Raw genomic sequence first — 20,655 nt, 5'->3', positions numbered from 1 at the left:
TTACTCATTCAAAATTTATTTGTAATTCATTAATTTTCTATGAAAATTGATAAATTAACTAATTACTTAATATTACCTGGAATTTACATAACCCACCTTTGCCAAAGCCTGAGCTTGGTTACAGCTTTTTGCTTTATAGATTTCTTCAGGTAATGCTTACTGCTTAAACTTACGAATAAATAGAAATATAATATAATATCTAAAAATTTAGAACTTTCCATGCTGCTTTAATTTACAAACAAGTCTTTATAATAATTTCTTCCAAGCGGAATCGAAAATACAACGAAATAACTTAAAAGACTATCTATTTCACTATTTTTTAATGATGATTGTGACCTTTTCACCAGATTTTTTCAAAACACCATTTTCAAACTTTCCAGCTAATTCTTTAACATGAGGTGTACTACTTGAATCATAAGTTTGAATTTTAAAATTTGAAATATCTACTTTTGGCACTAAATCTTTTAATTCGGGTCGATTCTTCACAGTGTTCTCACTACCTTTTTCAATTCCTCTGCTTGATCTCAAGGCAGATGTCGTTGCTTCGATACCATTTTGCTTCAAACTTACGTTTTCATCAGCTCCACTTTTGGGCTTTAAATTAGAATTCTTATTATCATCGTTTTTCAATTTTGACACCTTTAATTCACCGGTACGACTTAAAAGTCTTCCTTCATTTTTTTTAAATTTCTGCAAAACTTCTTGTATCAGCTGACCTTGTTGCTGGGCTCCATTTTGCTGTTCAAGAGAACTAGTGGACACAGTTTTCTCAGCTATTTTGGCTGTTTTGTTTATTGACATTTTTTGATTATATGGTTGTGAACCATTTTGGTTGGCAATATAGTTCGATGAAGTAGTTTTACATTCACTTTGGGCTTTGGGCTCTGCAGCCTCCTTGTGAGTACCATTCACGCTTCTTTTATTTTTATCCGCAGTGGTATCTGGTCCATCTTCACCAGAAATCATGTACGCACTCATTCTCTGCTTAAGCTTAGATCGTGAAAGAGTTTCGCTAAGTTCTTCTTTAAGCATATTCTGTGTATGTGCTTCTCCAGATTTGAATTCAGACATTTCTTTAGGCGGTAAGAATTCAAGTTTTGTTGGAGGTGGTAGCTGACCTGGATTAGGATATTCCCCAAACGAAATTTGAACTGTTGATTTTGATTTTTTGAAACTATCAAAGTAGGTAGATGGTGGCTGAGGGGGCGGTGGCATTTTTTCTGGAGTTGCAAATGGGTCCACTAGGTCAGGGGATGAAGTGGTTGGCTTTGAAAGATAGATTCTTGTCGGAGCAGACACTCTTCTTAATGGCTGAAAGAAAAGAAGCGTTTAGAAGAAAATTGTATAATCATACTGGCTAGCATATACAAGGTATTTTACGTGTAAGAAATACACAACATTGAACTAAGACAGTCTTTACCGATGGTGCTGATCTACGTTTCATGCCCTTGAGCTAGGAAATGAAATGGGGTTTGGGGGCCGATTTTATGTGGAAGTAATAGTACTAAATGCTCAAAAAAAAATTTATTTCTGTCGGTACGAAGTGAGTGGCGTATGGGATTGAAAATCAGGAAAGCAGCTTGACAACTATGGTGTACATAAAATCAAATACTCATCAAATAAAATAAAAAAATAGATGGTAGGATTTTTGCAAGGGAGTACTCTCTATTAGAAATCATGCATAGAATATGGTGCGTGCAGAGCGTATCATAACTGAGTCAAGTGTTTTGGAGAGCGTGTCAAGCGTTTCAGAGGGTGTTCCAAGCGTGGTGGAATTTTTCCAGGCGCGGCAGAATAGTGCAGCACAAGTGGCGTTCTGAGATCTACGCCAGGTGGTTGGAACCCAGCTCTCTTTGGATTGTATTTGTGTTAGTGTATGTTAGTGTAGGACCTCTGAATAGTGCTAAATAGTCTTACTTCTAGAGAGTATCCATCAAAGTCAGGGGTTCATCAGGATAGTAACCTATGACCCACGATTTTGGTGTTGCACTTCAACGATACAAGAAGCAATCCCATTAACATTCCCCACCATTTTGGGTCCAACACCACGGTCCAAGCTGCTGTCCCCCTTGTACCTAATTTGATCTCCCGGGGATATAAAGTGATATGATGTTTGGATAGTCAGCTTTAACTCGTCCAAGGCTAATGTGTTACAAATTCACCAAATTGATCTAATAGTGGGCTTTAAGTCGACATCCCAACTTTATCTTTAAGGATGAAGCTATCCAGAGGGCTGACAAACTTTAGTCTTTTTGAAATTCTTTGCTCATCTGACCTCTCTCTGGGCATACATGTTGATCAGACCTAATCCACCTTTGCTAGAAAGCCGAGTGAGACTCTTTTATACCACTTGGTGGTAACAAGAGCCTTGTTACCATCCACCAATAGTTTCCCTATTTACAAATAAAGTATTAGGCCTATTGCTGAATATGGATTAAGCCCTCCTAAAAGGAGTACTGTTGGTTCTCCTAAAATCCCAGTGGCACAAATCCATAGAATCCAAATTAGGCACTCAAAGACGAGTTGCGGCACCAGTTGGGTCCCTCCTCCAATTAGGAGCTTGGCAAGGTGTAGATGACTGTTTTGAAATGTTGCATGCCCTACCCTCTCTTCAATAAGCTGTCTCTGCTTGAGCCACCGTTTACCAAACCAACACGGATAAAAAAAGACATGATACGGTTGGTTGACCTATAACTAAAAACCTTGTATAATGTACTTGAAGAACAGTTTTGTAAGACTTTGTAAGACAAATTTGACTTTTTTCTTGGAGACTAACGTAAGCTTGCTTGGCAATAGAAATATTTCCCATTTTCAAATTGCTTAAATGCCTTTTCAATACCTTTTCAATTTAAGAGAAACTACAAAGGAGCTTTAAAAGTATAATTGAGTAGACTGATAAAGCTAAATCTCAGCTAGTGGGCGATAGAAGAACTGTTTTTTTTTTTTATCTTAGAACATTAAAACCGTAAAAATGCGGAGAAATTCATACCGCAAAAATGCAAGGGGAGCGTAGATGTGCTAAAGTTTAGCTGAAAGGTAGTGACCCGGATAAGAAGAGGTACTTTATACAGTGAGAATGGCAGAATAACCCCTCGTGATTTTTACTTTTGACAAAAAAGAATGGGAACACAAAATTGAAATAAAGATGTCTTAATTCCTTAGTAAGATCTGTTTAGTTCAATTTACAAGAAAAAGAAATCAGTAAATTTCGGTACCCCAGGCTAGGAAGACCAATAGATAAAATAGATGGCTACCTTTCTGTATGTAAGGTAGGTCGATAAGGCATTATTTTCTTAAATAAAAAATACATAGTTCTGATTAGGGAATATTTTTGGTTCTTGGAGTAGACAAATGAAGTATACCAAAAAATAACAGTTATCTTCCACTCCCAGCAAAATTGTTTTAGCCAGTAACTATCCCACTGACACCCGGTATACAAGGACGTACTAGCATGTCATGTATATTACTTTATTGGCACAAATTTATCCCAAAATTAGCAATCAGCATCTCTAATATCAGATGCTTTTAAATTCTTGGGGTATTGAAATTAGTGAACCACTACCCTGAACTTAGATCCACACAGGCTCTATCCAGGTTCGACTGAACTGAGTTGAATTTTGCAAAAAGGAACATATCTATATATATAAAAATAAGTTATATGTGTGTTATGTCTTTCGAATGACGTCATGTCATCATGTTGTCATGAAGTTAGTTGTCGTCATGTTTGTTATGACGATGACGTCATTAAAGGTATTTAAGAGATTCGTTCAAAGACAAATTTTTAATTGTAAGAAGATCGTGGACGGAAAAATGTTTAATTGTAAAATGACTGAAGAACCTACAATGGCAACAGCCGATGAAGCTGCTGAAAGAGTCTATGCCAAAAAACTTGCTGCTGATAGAAAAAGTAAGAAAAGAAAGCGTGCCGAGGAATCACAAGAACAGCAAGAAAACAGGCTTGCGGCTGATAGAGAAAGCAAGAACAGAAAGTAAGAACAGGAATCACAAGAGCAACGTGAAAACAGGCTTGCGGCTTCAAGAGATAATGCCAGATTAGGAATGTGCAATTTCCGTCAACGAAGGCGTGTCGAGGAACTACCTGAGCAACGCGAAACCAGACTTGCTGCTAAACGAGAAAGTGAAAAAAGAAGGTGTGCCGAGGAATCACAAGAGCAACGTGAAAACAGGCTTGCGGCTTCAAGAGATAATGCCAAAAGAAAAAGTGCCGAGGAATCACAAGAGCAACGTGAAAATTATCGCATGGCATTCAGGTACAGCCCAGTCGATGATTGTATTAGATGTGTTCAAATTGGGACTATGTCTAAAATTTGTCCCTACTGCAAGGCCTCGAAATTAAATGGTGAAACAATGGGAATGTGTTGTGCCTCAGGAAAAGTTAAACTTCCTCAACTGGCTGCACCCCCAGAGCCATTGAAGACTTTGCTTACTGGAACTACGTCAGAATCCAAGTGTTTTTTTTTATCAAAAATCAGAAAATATAACTCCTGTTTCCAAATGACGTCGTTTGGTTCCCAAATCGAAAATCCTGATCAATTTATGCCTACTTTCAAAGTAAAAGGGCAAATTTATCATAGAGAAGGGTCCTTCTACCATTCTTAGGCGATAATCATAAATTTTTTACAATTGTACTTCATCGGTGATAGAAATTCTGAATTGAATGCACGTTGCGAAATTTCTTGGCAGCACATTAATATCGCTTGCGGGAGATTTCAGGCAAACATTACCTATAATACCTAGATCAACCCCTGCAGACGAAATGAATGCTTGCCTGAAAAATTCTAATTTATGGGCACACGTAAAGACATTAAAATTAACTACAAAAATGTGTGTCCGATGGCAAAACGATGACTCTGGTCAAACATTTTCAGATCCATTGCTGGCAAATGGAAACGGAAAGCTCCCAGTAGACTCAATTTCAGGACATATACAACTACCTGCTGAATTCTGTAATTTAGTGACGTCCAAAAATGAATTGATTGAAAAAGTATTTCCGAATATTCTAAACAATTATAAAAATAATAAATGACTAAGTGAAGAGCGATTCTTGCACCCAAAAATATGGACGTCCACGAAATCAACAATATTGTTTTGACGAAGACTCGAGACCAGGCAGTCCTTTACAAGTCAGTCGACACAGTTTTGGAACCAAATGAGGCGGTTAATTATCCATCTGAATTTTTAAATTCCGTGGATCTTTCAGGGTTTCCACCACACGTGCTACAACTAAAAATAGGCGTACCAATAATATTGTTACGTAACATAAACCCACCAAAGCTTTGCAATGGCACGCGACTTGCCGCAAAAAAAAAACAATTGAAAACTTAATAGAGGCCACAATCTTGACAGGGCCTTTTGAGGGTGATGCTGTTCTTATTCGTCGCATTCCCATAATTCCAATAGATCTGCCTTTTCAATTTAAAAGATTGCAATTCCCAATTCGATTAGCATTTGAAATCACCATCAACAAAGCTCAAGGTCAATCATTAGAAAAATGTGGTATGGATCTTAATACTGATTGTTTTTCCCATGGACAACTGTACGTTGCATGTTCGAAGGTCGGTAAACCTGACAATCTATTTATATGCAGCGACAATTGGACAGCGAAGAATGTTGTATATTCGCAAGTTTTACGCAGTTAATTTGTTTTGTATCTATCTATATATCTATAAATATATATAAATAAGTTGTCTGTGTGTGTGTTAATGTCGAGTGACGTCATGTTTGTGTGTCGACTGACGTCATGTTTGTCGACTGACGTTATTATAAGGATTGAGCTGTATGCGTCATGAAGTTTTATGTACGAAGCGCCCCACCAACTAGGTGTTGGGGTGGCGCGAAGCGCCACCCCAACAGCTAGTCTATCTATATAAAAACGAGTTGTGTGTATGCATGTTTGTTTGTTTGTAAAAAGAGCGTTTGTATATGACGTCATTATAAGTACATAAGGGTTTGTATATGCACAGACAATGGGAAAGCCAAGAATGTTGTATATTCGCAAGTTTTACGTAGTTCAAAACACATATATAAATCTATCTATATTCATAGGTGGTACACAGGTACACAACTACAATGGCGCGTAACTAATATGGCGCGTAACGACTTACGTGCGCGGGGGGCTTGGGGGGCGCGAAGTGCCACCCCAACAGCTAGTTTTTTTTATAATTTGATTACTCATAGGCCCATTCATATAGAATTTTCTGATTGGATGAAAAAATCTATTATAAATTTTGATTGGTTGAAATTAGGGCTAAATCTTGATATTCATGAGATCTCATTGTGTATGGGCTTCAGGATCGAAGAAAATACCAGTTGCAATTCTAACAGTTCTACTTAAAAAAAAAAAAAAAATTGCTTCAATGTGCAAAGAATACTTTTTTCTAATAGCTAATTTCTTACCCCAAGAGAGTGTCATAAGCCCAAAGCTTACAAGGCAGAGAATGAACTTGCTTTATATAGATAAGTCAAATTTGAAGTGAGTAAAATGTATTTTCAACATTATTAATTTCTGAATTCAGTATTTATGGCAATTTCGTTTTACATTTCCCTTTCGAGTTATAAACAGAAGAGAAATCTGTTACTCCTTTAAAGTTAGTCTTCTGAGCACTCTGATTCATAAAACCTTTCTCTTCCAGAAAAGGAAGCCATATTCACATGTTGACCAGAGGCGCCATTTGGGGGGTCAGGGGTGGGCAAATGCCCACCCCAGATTTTCCAGGGGGCCCAAACCTCCACCACAAAGGGCCCTTTTCCGGCCATAATTATCCATTATGTCCAACATAAACCATTCTGTTCAAATGGTTTGAACTAACTGCACGCCTATTAGCCAAAGAGCGTAATTACCTGACGACCCTTGGGGTAATTATGCTATTTGCTATTAATCCTTGTAAACTTTGAAAGTAGGTAAGATTCATAATAAAAGTCTCAAGTTCCGTCAAATGCCCCATGCCCACCCCATGATTTGGCCCAAATGGCGCCTCTGATGTTGACATTCTGGCAACTAAAGGTCTATCAAAGTTTCTTTAATCTAGTGATAAAAACGTATAGATACGATCTGTTTCAATTTGTACTTAGTGTAGTTTCTTTGATAAAAGCGATATCTTTAACGTTTATAAACACGCATCCGTGATCTGTCTTGTAGCAAAAAATGCAAAATTCCACATTTTTGTAGATAGGTGCTTGAAACTTCTACTCTAGGGTTCTCTGTTACGCTGAATCTGATGGTGTGATTTTCGTTAAGATTCTATCACTTTTAAGGGGTCTTTACTCCTATTTTCGAAAATAAGGCAAATTTTCTCAGGCTCGTAACTTTTGACTGGTAAAATTAAACTGATGAAATTTATATATTTAGAATCAGCATTCAAATTTGATTCTTTTGATGTAACTATTGGTATCAACACTTCATTTCTTAGAGTTTCGGTTACTACTGAGCCCGGTGGCTCCTTACTACATTCGTTACCACGAACTGTTTGAAAAGTTAAAACGCAATTTTGAGAATCCTAGCAGCGGCTGGTAATGCGGCATTTTGGCAGACTTTAGTAATTTGCATCTCTTTTCCTTAGAAGAATAATAGTTTGCATCCAATACAGAATCATTAGGTTGTTTTGTAACTTACTCGGTCAGTGGGCAGTGGCGGTGGCACAGGAGGTGCTGAGAGAGTTCTTAATACAACCTCTTTTTCTATTTGAATTGGTCTTTCGGCTGGCACTGATTCTTGAAACTGAACTTGTTTCGGAACGATAACGTCAAGCTCTTGTTTAGTCACGATGAAGACTTCCTTTTCTAAGACCTAGAACCAAAATTTGAAAATAAGTTTTTCTTGAAGAAAATATTGTAAACTGATTTGCAGGAATAGGGCCATTGCAAAGGTACCTACAGGTGGGGGGAAGGGTGGGAGCTAGTACGTTTTCTTCGACAATTTGAAAAATCACCATTGAATAGGTGCCTACAGTAGGAAGAGGAATATGACAGGAGAGTTAGATTTTACCTTAATTCCACGCGATTTATCCCTCTTGCCATTTATTGGGGAAAAATCATTTTACTATATTGAAGTATGATTTTTAAACTTTAATATATAGTGTTATATTGCCGCAGCGAAGGCTGTATAAAGGATCATTCATCATGAAATATACATTTATATGATACCTAATTGCGACAAAAAATATTCACCATATTTGTTCTTAATTGATTTTATAATTCAGAACAAAGTAATCTGATATGAAACTGGCACAAAAGTTTTTTTTAATAATCTAAGAAGTGATAATAAAGTCTTCTGATTGGCTGGCCTTAAATAAATTTAAAAAAATCCAAACTACTTATGCTTCCACAGCTTAACCAAATCTAATTATAAAAGGATCTAGCGTTATCTAAATCTCAGCTTTAGAAGGTCTCGACGTCAACTAGGCTGATTGCGAATAAGCCCTAACAAAGAAGTCAATTTTAGCAAATTTAAACTAAAAAAATTGAAATCTGAAGAGAATTTGCTGCAACTATTAAAAGGTGTTATATGACATTTTTTGTCAAACTAATTCTTACAGCCAGCCCTGTTAAACAAAACATGTTCAGTGGACTGCCCCAATCTACTTCACCGTATTTGGTTTTATTAAAAATAAAAGTTCCGGTTTTATCATTATTCTTTTTAATTTATGTTCGTTTTGAGTCTCACTTGGATAGTATTTCTGTTCGCTTTAAGTCTGAATTCAGTTTAATGAATCCAGAAAGCTGAAAAGAATTTGATGCAGAAATTTAGAAGGCGTTATATGGCATTCTATGCAAAACTGATATTTACGACCCGTCCTATTAAACAAATTAAATTAAAAAACTAGCGACATTAAATCTTAAAACGAACAGAAATTACTCCGTATATGAAAGAGGCTATTCCCTCCTCAGCGCCCCGCTCTTTGCGCTAAAGTTTTTTACTGTTTTAAAAAGTAGAGTTGAGAGAACGAGTCAAACTTTAGCGTAAAGAGTGGGGCGCTGAGAAGGGAATAGCCCCTTTCATATACAGAGTAATTTCTATTCATTTTAAGATTTAATGTCACTCCTAACTTTCAATTAAAAAGTCTCGTTTTTTATTTAATTTCTGAACGTTTTTGAACTAATGCATGTTTTGATTTTAGCTCCCCGCACATGAATAATTTAACAAAAGTTTCATATTAATGGTTTTTCTTTGCTAAATGGCTTTTTCATGGTTTCGATCATATGATTTTGAGAAAAAAGAGCCGAGGAGGAGGCCTAGCTACCGTCCAATTTTTTGGTTACTTAAAAATGCAACTAGAACTTTTAATTTTTTACGAAAATTTTATTAATAGAATTTTTATTAATAGCTTACGAATTAACTTACGTAATGAACTTCTATATTCGTATTTTTATTGCGTACATGAGGGGGTTCACCCCCAAGTCAATACCTTGCTCTTTACACTATAGCTAAAAGTGTGTCCAAATTCCTTAAGAATGACCCCTGAATCACAAAGCCGTAGAATGAATAGTTGAAATTACTAAAAATTCTTTAGCGTAAAGAGCTAAGTATTAGGAAGAGATGAAGCCCTCATATGCGTAATAATTTCTGTTTGTTTTAAGTTTTAATGCTGCTCCTTACTTTCAGTTGAAAAAAACTTTTTCATATTTATTTTTTATTTTAAATAATGCTAAAAAATCCTGCGCCCCCTTCATCGAAATTCACTTCCCCCATGACAAATTCCTCTATGCAAAAATCCCTTCACGTAACCCCTTCCCCCCAACCAACAAAATCCCCTTGAAAACGTCTGTACACTTCCCAATAACCATCGCTATATGCAAACACTGGTCAAAGCTTGTAACTTGCACGGGAACTGTGGGGGAGTAAGTCGTCCCCAAAGACATAGTTATTAGGTTTTTCGACTATGTTGAATAAAATGGCTATCTCAGAATTTTGATTCGGTAACTTTTGGAAAAAACTAACCGTGGGAGGGGGCCTAGGTGCCCTCCGTTTTTTGGTCACTTAGAAAGGGCACTAAAACTTTCAATTTATGTTAGAATGAGCCCTCTTGCAACATTCTAGGACCACTGGGTCCATACGATCACCCCTAGGAAAAAAACAAAAGAAAACAAACAAATAAATAAACACTCATCCGTAATCTGTATTGTCGCAAAAAATACAAAATTCAACATTTTGTAGACAGGATCTTGAAACTACTACAGAAGGGTTCTCTGATCACACGGTGTGATTTTCGTTAAGATTTGACGGCTTTTAGGGGGTGTTTCCCCCTAATTTCTAAAATAAGACAAATTTGCTCAGGCTCGTAACTTTTGCTGGGTAAAACTTAAATATTTTTATTGATGAAACTTATATATTTAAGATCAGCATTAAAATACTATTCATTTTATGTAACTATTGGTATCAAAATTCCGTTTTTTAGAGTTTCGGTCACTATCGAGCCAGGTCGGTACTTACTACAGTTCGTTACCACGAACTGTTTGAACACGTTAATGACAACATAGAATTTCTTTTATTTGTTATTATTTATTTTAATTTGTGTTAGTTTTGGGTTTCATTTATTCATTGTTAACAGTTTCTATTCGCTGCGAGTCTGAAATTCGATTTGCTGAATCATGAAACCTGAAGAGAATTTGCTACAGCGATTCCAAAGGCCTTATGTGACATTTTTTGACTAATATTTACAGACTAATATTTACAACCCACTCTGTCAAACAAAAAATGCTTGATGAATTGATCCAATCCATTTCACACATTCAGTTTTAATGATAATTATTTTTTTTTAGTTATTCATTTTATTTTTTGTGTGTGTTTGATTTATTCGTTGATAGCAATCTCTTTTCACTTCAAGTCTGAATTTGAATTACTTCAGTTCGAATGTTGCAGCTTAGTTTGAAACTATTTTGGTTCATCTTTTTAAGACCCTATTATTCTTAACTTTTTTTTAAAGACTTCTTTTTGAAAGTCATATTTAGAAATTAATGTTTGCTAGTTTTAATTGAAATAATTTTCTTATTGGCTTATAATAGGAATATTTGTATATTCCTGTGAGTTTAAAGTTTACAATTATTTCTTAAGTTTTTTCTTATGGTCTTACAGCTTGAGAATTAAGATTTTGGATTGCTATTTAAATTTGACTATTTGATTAAAATTATTGATTACCAATAGAATTTTTATATCAAATCTTAACAATAGTTTTTCTTTAGAGCTTTGAAAGATGGGGAGTTAATCAAATGATGGGGAGATGGGGAGTAATCAGATGGGGAATTAATCAAAGTTAATCAAATGGATTTAAATTCTATACCTTTTCTGTTCCAGCCAAAATGTTAATCTTTATCCCCATCTTGTTATATCCTTTAACTTTGATCCATCATTTTATTTAAAGAATTTAATTATGTGTTATTGTAGCTATTTGTTTGTTTAAATAAGCCCATATTAGAAAGATTTTTTATTTCTTGTCTGTAAAAAATCTCTTAAAGAATTCTAAGCATGTTCGTAGTGTTGTTATATTTTCAACATTAATTACCCTATTTATTTTACAATTTTTTAAACTCGTCCCGCCTTCAAAATAAATTCACACGCCTGAATGAGCTATTCTTGACATTTTAATATATATTACCTGTTCATATACAGAATGTTACCTTATCTCTAAAAAGATAACACAAAAAATCTTTAATTCACTCTAAGCAAAGATAAATGAAAAATCAAATAGACTAGTGTGTTTTACGTGCACTTTCTGACATTTGCCCTTTGTAAATGCTACTCACACTTGGACTGCGTCCCCTGGCACTTCATTGTTCATACATTTAGAAAAAGCAATGTTGTGAATGCTACAGTAGTGTCAACGGAGACGATCCTGTGCCCAACCCCCAAAGATTCTTCTTCCCCTCGAGGTTTTGAGAAATACATTTTTGGGGTATTCTCACTGAAAAATACCTTTTTTGATGTTTTCATTAAAACAATGGAAAAAAATGATAAATTTGCCTCCCCCCTTTGGATGTTGAAAAAATAGGGTTGACTCACCCTTACCCCTAAATTTTCTTGAATTGAAACCACTGCAATGGTAAGTATTTTCAAACTTTGCAATAACAAGCTATTCATCAAATTCTCCCTATCGTCCTTAATTTCACCGAAAGCATAAATAGCCTGTTAAGCAAACAAAAAATATCACATGACTTTAAAATTTTTTTAAGCTTAATACGAGCCTAGAGGAATAGGGCCCTTAGTATAATCTCAAAGTGTGATTTTTAACCACATCACGTTAAATTATATCAAATTGAGGGGACATTGTTAAGAGGTACCATTTCCTAAAAACGCAGGAAGGTGAGGGGAGGTTTTTTTCTTTTTAAATAAGTTGAAGATACATAAAAAGGAATTTTCGAAATCTATGAGGAGGAAACAATTGCTTCCTCCAATTGGCACACCAGGTATTGATCCCCCATTTAACTTTAGAAATAGCCTGAAAATCTTGGAAAAGTTTTATAAAAATGAATGAGTGAAGTCTTGCCATAAGTCTTGCCTAAGTCTTGTCTCCCTTGCTACCCCTAAGCTTAGCTGAATTTATGTCGGTGACTTCCTCCTGTTTCCTATTTTTTTTTCTCATTCCCAAACAGCGGTCAACAATTGCACCCTTAAATGAAAGCTGACTTACTAATTTCAGTAAAAACGTACGACTTTCCAAAGAACAATTAGCTATTGACTGAATCAAAAATTATCTCTTATCAGTAGCAACATACCTGTGATTTAGGAGGATTATTATCATTGCAGAACATTTTTTCACGAACGTGACGAAACTCCTCGAGTAGCTAAAATGATTAAAATATTAATTGCAATATATGAATTACGCAAAACAACTTGATAAAAGTAAAGTTAATTTTGCTAAATTGGTGCTAAAAAAGTAATTTAAATCAGATAAATATTATTAGATTACAAATCATTCGTTGAATCTTTTAGCACACATAAACAGGCTAGAGCCAGGGATAGGATTTGTATTGGGTTAGAGCTAGGGGCTGATGTAGAGCAAAATATTGGGGGGGGGGATGTGACCAGGGTGCCAATAGCTGGTAAAATTGACAAATTTATTCTAGAAAAAGATTGAAAGAAGAAAAAACAGGGAAAGAGGGTGTCGAAAAAATCTTGCGGGGCCAGGCCCCTGGCCCCCAGAATCCACCAGTGATTAAGGCCAAGGTTAATGATTATTTTTAGAGGAGGAAGAAGACTGAAGGAAATGCTTTTTTCACCGTCATTTCATGATAGTCCCCTATTTTGGCACCATGTTTGTAATAATTTCATTTAGATTAATCTACTAGGGAATATTAACATTTAATTTTGAAGGTGAAATTCCCAATTTGTTCCACAGATTAAGAGCAAGCCCCAAATATTGAAACGGCTATCGATACATATTGATACATAATGATATGTATACATATGTATTGATTATTGATATGCATGATATGTATACATATGTATATATGATGTGTATATATCTATATGATATGTATGTATATGATATGTATATGATATGTATGTATATGTATGTATGATATGTATGCATATGATATGTATTGATATGTATACATAATATGATACATATTGATACATGGCTATTGTACAGTCGAAGGAAAGTATTCACACATTTATTTTCTCCGAAACTTTCTGATAGAGCGCTGGTGAAAAGAAGAAAAACGTGGCAGTAGCAATTTTACGTTATTCTTCTCTATTAATTAATAAATGTATGGAAATGTTCAAATAACCGTTCATGAACATAATATTGTTGTTTATGATGTATGGTGTTAAGCTCTAGGAAGTTGGTAGCTCTAACGAAAATGTAGTCACTGCTAGTTCTATTCACGACAGAAATCTCTATTTATAACTCTATTCATGACAAAGATGCGCTGTGGAAATTCTGACTAATAATCTCCCTTTTTGAAAACTGTAATCTTTGTTTTTCTATTCGAAGACAATTTAAGAGAAGTATATTTACTTATATTCACATACACTAATATTCTATAACTCTTTAAGAACTGTGAATAGCTCTATATAACTCTATATGATCATGTGAATTCATAATTCATGCATGGACAAGAAGCACTCTGGAATTTCTTACTAATAATCTCCCTTTTTGAAAACTGTAATCATTGTTTTTCTATTTAAAGACAATTTAGGAGAAGTATATTCACATTTACTTATTTTCTGTAAGTCTATATGACCTGTGAATAACTCTATTGAATTCGCATTACATGCATGGATAACAAGCACTCTGGAATTTCTTACTAATAATCTCCCTTTTTGAAAACTCTAATCATTGTTTTTCTATTTAAAGACAATTTACAAGAAGTATATTCACATTTACTAAAATAATAATTTTCAACTAAAAATAATCTTCGCTTCCATTCTTGCAAAAGCGTTATATCTTAAAGAAAATACTTATAAATGAGTCCGTTTTGTCTCAAAATATAACCTAAAAATAAAGGTTTGAACACATGTATTGTTTTTTTTTTTATAAAATACAAGCTAAGCTTTAACCATGCTTGTTTATTTTTGTAAGTTTTAGCATGACTTTTTGCTTGCAATTAAATTTTTGGAATCAAAGCGACTAATAGACAAAGCATTGCAATTTATATTGTTCAAAATACAAATGAAACTTTAGCATTAGGTCCATCATCGGGCAAAGATTATAAAAACAACATACTTTAAGTTTTACAAATCTTGCTTACCTTTTGATGTTGCTCCTTTGGTATTTTATTTGTTATTTTATCCGTCTCCTGCTTCATGTTAGTTTCCTTGAAAAAAAAAAAATCAAATTTAACAAAAGAAAGAACTTATTTGTGTGTCCGTATTTTGAGTTATCTCAACTGTAAAGAGACATGTTTACAACCGTTGGAAAATATTTGTACTATTGGATAATATTTGACTTAATAATATCAGACTTAGTTTAAGAATATTAAACTTAGATAATGAGCCACCTACCAGGTTTTAAATAAAATTTTGATTCTAAACAAACATATTCTCACTTAAAGTAGAAATATTGAGGAAGTACACACTCTGGAGATTTTAAGAATCTGTAAATCATAACAGCATCACCATCTAGCTTTTAATTATTTAAAACGGCTGAAGACTTTGCCTGATCCACATCATAGTCACATATGTCGATAAAAATTGCCAATTTTCATAAATGACATGGTATTCTCTTAATTTTAGCGTCGCACTTGTATATAAAAAGCGTAAAACTAAAATTGCAAGATATTAGTATAAAGAGTTTGCACCAATACTATTTGTGTCCAACTGTCAAACAGTTCGTGGTAACGAACTGTAGTAAGGAGTGACCCGGCTCAATAGTAACCAAAACTCTAAAAAATTGAATTTTGATATCAATAGCTACATCAAAAGAATCGCATTTTAATGCTGATTTTAAATATATAAGTTTCATCAAGTTTAGTCTTACCCATCAAAAGTAACGAGCCTGAGAATATTTGCCTTATTTAGGAAAATAGGGGGAAACACCCCCTAAATGTCGTAGGATCTTAACGAAAATGACACCATCCGATTCAGCGTATCAGAGAACCCTACTGTAGAAGTTTCAAGCTCCTATCTACAAAAATGTGGAATTTTTGCAAGTTTTATTTATTAATCTCATCCTGAATGCACTCACTGCAAGGATTTTGTTCTGGCTTTCTATTTTTAGATGGATTATCTAAACGTATTATAGAATTATTTTTTCAAAAATAATTATTTATTTTTATAATTATTTTTATTATTTTTTTCTATTTTTATTATTATTTGTATTATAATCATTTTGGTATTTAATAATTATTATTATAATTATTTTTATATTTGGTAATTATTAGAATATACGTCAATTATTTTATAGAATAATAAATGGCAAAAATCTAAAAAAAACGAAAGTAGTGTTTACGAAAGGATCTTAAATAACTGTCATTTACCTTTACGAGCAATTTTTCTGTTTGTAAGTTTGGTTGGGCTGCTATTTTATCTTCTATGTTTGGGACTAACCATTGAAATCTTTTATGCTTAGCCTTTAAGTTAATTTCTTCTTAAGCGTAAAGAAAGATTAGTTTCATTGTTATTTTTTTCACATTCTCTTCACTTATTTAGTTTAGTCTACATTTTCGAGACTGTTGCAAGAGGTCTTACCTTGTTAATGCATCCATGTTCTTCTCTGTCGTCAAATATATCAAGAACAGAGCCCTGAGAAAGGCTGCGTTTCAACAATTCGAGATTTCGTTTTTCTTCCTAGAAAAAGAATTAGTTAATAGAACTATCAAATAATTCGAGGCAAACATCTGTGAGCAAAGAACGGCATGTGCTAGCTAACCAATACCCTAAAGGATAAAATTTTGAAAAAGATTATTTTTTCAAAAGTAACCCTTATGAGATAGTAATAGCCCCAAAGTTTCATATAAGTATCTCCAACGGTGAGTCCTAACATGTAAAATTTTACTTACTACTTAAATCCCATCCATTGTCAAAGGTTATTTTAGACTACATGGTTTTTTGCTGGTTTCAGGACAGTGGCAAGCCATTCCTCTCTGTCTGGGGCAGCGGCGTATTTTCGTTGTAATCCTGGGGGGACTTGGGAGCAAAGGTGGAGCTGAATTTCCCAAATTAAAAGAAAATGACAGTGAAAAATGAAAAATGAGCCATATGGTACCATAAGGGCAAAGATATACTAAAGAAAAATGGCCTGTTTCTCTGGATGCTTGAATTATACAGGCTTATCTTAGTCTTGACAAGATTTTTTGCAGAAAGTAAATTTTAGCTGGGGGGAACTCAAATCTGTGGATGGGGCGAACTGAGTTCTGGAGGGTGCAGTTTCTCCCCTGCACCAAATCAAATTACGCCCCTGGTCTGGGGCCGAGATTATAGAGCCACATCACTGACCCTTACACTGATTAACTTAGAAGTACCAATAAGAAGTTATGAGCCTAAGGAAAATTGTATAATTTTTGAAGAGATCTTGGCGAGAATCTTCAAAAGAATTGCACCAAGTCATAAGCTTGTTATCAAAAATTTGTTTATAATGGCTACGTTTTTGTTACATTTTAATGAGCCAGACAAATACTTCGGAAAGGGTTCACCCCTTCTCCTGTATAAGACTTGTTTATGACACACTAAACCTCAGCCTCACTAATATCTAACGTTTTGAAAGAAAAAAAAATCTATATTTGCAGTCAATTTACAAGAAATTGAGCCTGAGGCTTAACTCCCAAAAGTGCAAGGTTTAACTCTCAAATTTTTGTATTTTCATTCTAGTTACAAACAATTAAGCCTGAGACTTAACTCCAATTTTTTTTTTGTATTTGCAGTCTGGTTACAAAAATTAAACCCAAGGCTTAATTCGCCAAAGCCGGAGCTTCTACTTTTGCACGGGAAGAGTGACCCTCCTACCAGCATCAAGTTATGTAATTACACTGTCAATTGGCTGATAAAATAGCATATCTGGGATTGTCAATCACCACCTCTTTAAATCATATCCACTCCCTGTTGATTTTACATCTTGAATGTCAAATTTTCACCTCCTCTTTATTTTTATTGTGGTCATCAAAGCCATAGTATGATTCACTCTGGCCTCCTGGTAAGTATCAATAATATTATGTCTTTGACAAATTTAATGTTTGCAGCCCCATTCTAGAAACCTTTTACGATCTGGCGTAAGTCAAAGACCCTTCCCTTGTTGTTCCAATTTGTGAAGTATGCTCTAAATTACTACCATGAAATTGCCTAATATTTTGGCACTGCAACCCGCCAGCACACTTTTCAATTTCGATCCCCTAAACATGACTGGAAGCGCCCCCGTGGAAGACTCCGGTTCAGATAGAGGGACAGCCTTACCCAGTACCTGTTCATGATCGGTAATGATCTCCAAAAGCAGTCAATCTTGCGCAGGACAGTTCGGAGTGGAAACGAAGAGTCACGTCTTTCTCTACGCTGAACGACCAGCAGGAGCTTTAAGTAAAGTAATTAACCAAGGTGACCCAAATTTAACTAGCCAGAAAAAAGTTAAACTAATAAATTTCGGTCACGAATAGGCAAATTCGCTTGTTTAGGTTTTAATCACTTTCTACTTCTTTCAATCTTTATTGAGAAGCTATTATATTCTTTTTCCTGTTTTTTCTATTAATGATAATTTTGAGTGCATTTTCTTTCCACATATCTTCATTTCTGTTCTCATTTCATAGTTGTTGTTTTTTGTTTTGCTTTTGTACCTCATGTATTATACGGGTCCTCAAATGTATTATATTATGTTACATGCAAAGCATGAAAACTTGGCATATTTTCTTCTCCAGAAATTTAGCAATCAATACCTTTTTTAAATTTATTTTTTTCTGAGCATTGATGTGAAAACAGGGGCTGTAGTTTATCGGTAGAGGGTGATCAAAATAAAATTAAAAGTTCTACTGTTATCTTTAAGTAACAGCAAGCCCAGTAACAGAATTAAAATTCCAATGCTATTTTTTAGCAGCAAAAGAGATGTCACAGTAAAACGCCAATTTCTGTTGTTTTTTCTTTGGAGAAACATACTCATCTGCACAACAATGCGAAATTATTTTCAAATAAAATTCTAAGACATAAAATTTTTCGTTTAAAGTTTTTAAAAAAACTATATAGAAATCCTCTCAATTTCAGAGCTACACTATCATATGGTGCCGCAATCATCCGTCAGTACATACTCAGTAAATACAAAATTAAGACACCTGATGATGCCTTCATGTGGTGGCACCAAATGGGGCCACATTTTTCCCCAAGCATCGGACCACATTCGTCCTTAAGCATGGGGACACATTCGTCCCCAAGCATGTACTTAATCCATACAAAATGAAGAGATATTAGAGAGAACATAAATACAGCATTACTCACGGTTACATATTATTGTACTATTTGACAGCAGCAATTGTGAGAGGGGAGCTGAAAATGAATGTTTTTGTTCCAGAGGTCTTTCGATCAAGTTCTTTAGCATCCCCTGATTTGAAAGAATGTAGTTTGGCTAAGCATACAACTACCTCTGCCTGCTGCCTGGTCTCTGTAGGTAGCAAAGGGATTTACCAGGCCTTAGCTTGGTTTCTGTAAGTAGCAATATACTTAGTACTATACTACTTAGTAAGTAGCAATATACTTTTTATTCTGAGAGATGCTCTAGAAAAAGTTTGAAGATAATGAGAGTGCGATTTTAGAAGAAAGGGTAGAGGATTTGTCGACATAATTTTCACTCTTAGGCTAATAATTAATAATAATATAATGATAATAATAATAATTAATTAATTCACTCTTAGGTTAATAATTGAGAAGTGCCTGACTTATCAAACACCTTTAGCCCTCAGTCTTATATTATGAGCACGTTATTGATTCTGTTGATAGTTAAGCTTTAGTGACGGTCTTATCCTTGTATAGCATACCAGACAAATACAATGAAGTGATTAGTGCTATCTACGAGAATATCACTGCTGAGGTTAAAGTGGGAAATGAGGTTAGCAGTTGGTTTTGTATTAAATAAGGCGTTAATGAGGGCTGTGTTCTATCTCCCTTTATATTGATCCTTTTGATGGACTTTGTCTTAAGGAGCACGGGGAAAGCAATAGAAGAACACGCAATCCAATTGAAAAGAAAAATTTTCCTGGACTTAAATTATAATGATGATTTAAGCATCCTAGATGAAAGTACGAGCAAAATGAACGAACTTTTAGATGTTTTGCGAGTTCAGGGTGCTAGAATAGATTTGAAAATTAATAAAAAATAAAAGGAAGACTGATTTTCTAAGGCTAGGGATAAATGAATATGAGAAGGTGACGTGGGTAACGAAAAGATTGATTAGTTAGGCAGCTTCATTCACCTTGACAGTATCAAGCAGTTCGTGGTAACGAACTATAGTAAGGAGAGACCCGGCTCAATAGTAAACGAGAGTGTAAAAAACACAATTTTGATACTAATAAATACGTTAAAAGAATTGGATTTTTATGGTGATTTTAAATATATGAGTTTCATCAAATTTAGTCCTGCCCATCAAAAGATACGAGCCTGAGACAATTTGCCTTATTTTGGAAAATAGGGAGAAACACCCCCTAAAAGCTATAGAATCTTAACCAAAATCACATAATCATGTTCAGCGTATCAAAGAACACCATTCTAGAAATTTCAAGCTCCTATCTACAAAAAGGTAGAACTTCGTAATTTCTGTCAGAAGACCTATCACGGGTGTGTGTTTATTTTTTTTCTTCTCCCCAAGGGTGATCGTATCGACCCAGTGCTCCTAGAAAGTCACGGGAGGACTCTTTCTAATGGAAATTAAAAGTTCCAAGTGACCAAAAGCCCTTTTTAAGTGACCAAAAATTGAAGGACACCTAGGCCCCCTCCTACAATCATTTTTTCCCAAAGTCAACAGGTCAAAATTTTAAGACAGCCATTTTCTTCACCATAGTCAAAAAACATAATAATTATGTCTTTGGCGACAACTTACTCCCCACAGTCCCTGGGGGAGGGGCTGCAAGTTACAAACTTTGACCAGTGTTTACAAACAGTAATGGTTATTGGGAAGTGTACAAACACTTTCAGGGGGGCTTTTTGGTTGGAGGGGTGGGGGGGGCGTTTGGGGAGAAAGTTACATGGAAGAATCTTTCCTTGAAGGAATTTGTCATAGGGGAAGGGAA

The 20,655-nt window shown here is 34.8% G+C and overlaps 1 protein-coding gene across 4 annotated transcripts in view; it reads right to left on the bottom strand.

The window, feature by feature from the left end:
- Nucleotides 1-20,655, bottom strand: part of LOC136038805 (harmonin-like) — a 156,489-nt gene continuing 135,834 nt past the window's right edge. For all 4 annotated transcript variants that reach the window (XM_065722187.1, XM_065722188.1, XM_065722190.1 and 1 more), the window contains 5 exons: nucleotides 16,148-16,246; nucleotides 14,710-14,775; nucleotides 12,730-12,798; nucleotides 7,634-7,807; nucleotides 1-1,311 (listed from right to left, as the gene is read on the bottom strand). In XM_065722187.1, coding sequence (XP_065578259.1) covers nucleotides 313-1,311; nucleotides 7,634-7,807; nucleotides 12,730-12,798; nucleotides 14,710-14,775; nucleotides 16,148-16,246 — 1,407 coding nt within the window. In that variant the 3' untranslated portion in view covers nucleotides 1-312. The remainder of the gene's footprint in view (nucleotides 1,312-7,633; nucleotides 7,808-12,729; nucleotides 12,799-14,709; nucleotides 14,776-16,147; nucleotides 16,247-20,655) is intronic.

The sequence above is a fragment of the Artemia franciscana genome, chromosome 18 (assembly GCF_032884065.1).
Source record: "Artemia franciscana chromosome 18, ASM3288406v1, whole genome shotgun sequence".
Taxonomy (NCBI): Eukaryota; Metazoa; Arthropoda; class Branchiopoda; order Anostraca; family Artemiidae; genus Artemia; species Artemia franciscana.
The sequence above is the reverse complement of the archived record's forward strand: the minus strand, read 5'-3'. Positions and strand labels throughout refer to the sequence as shown.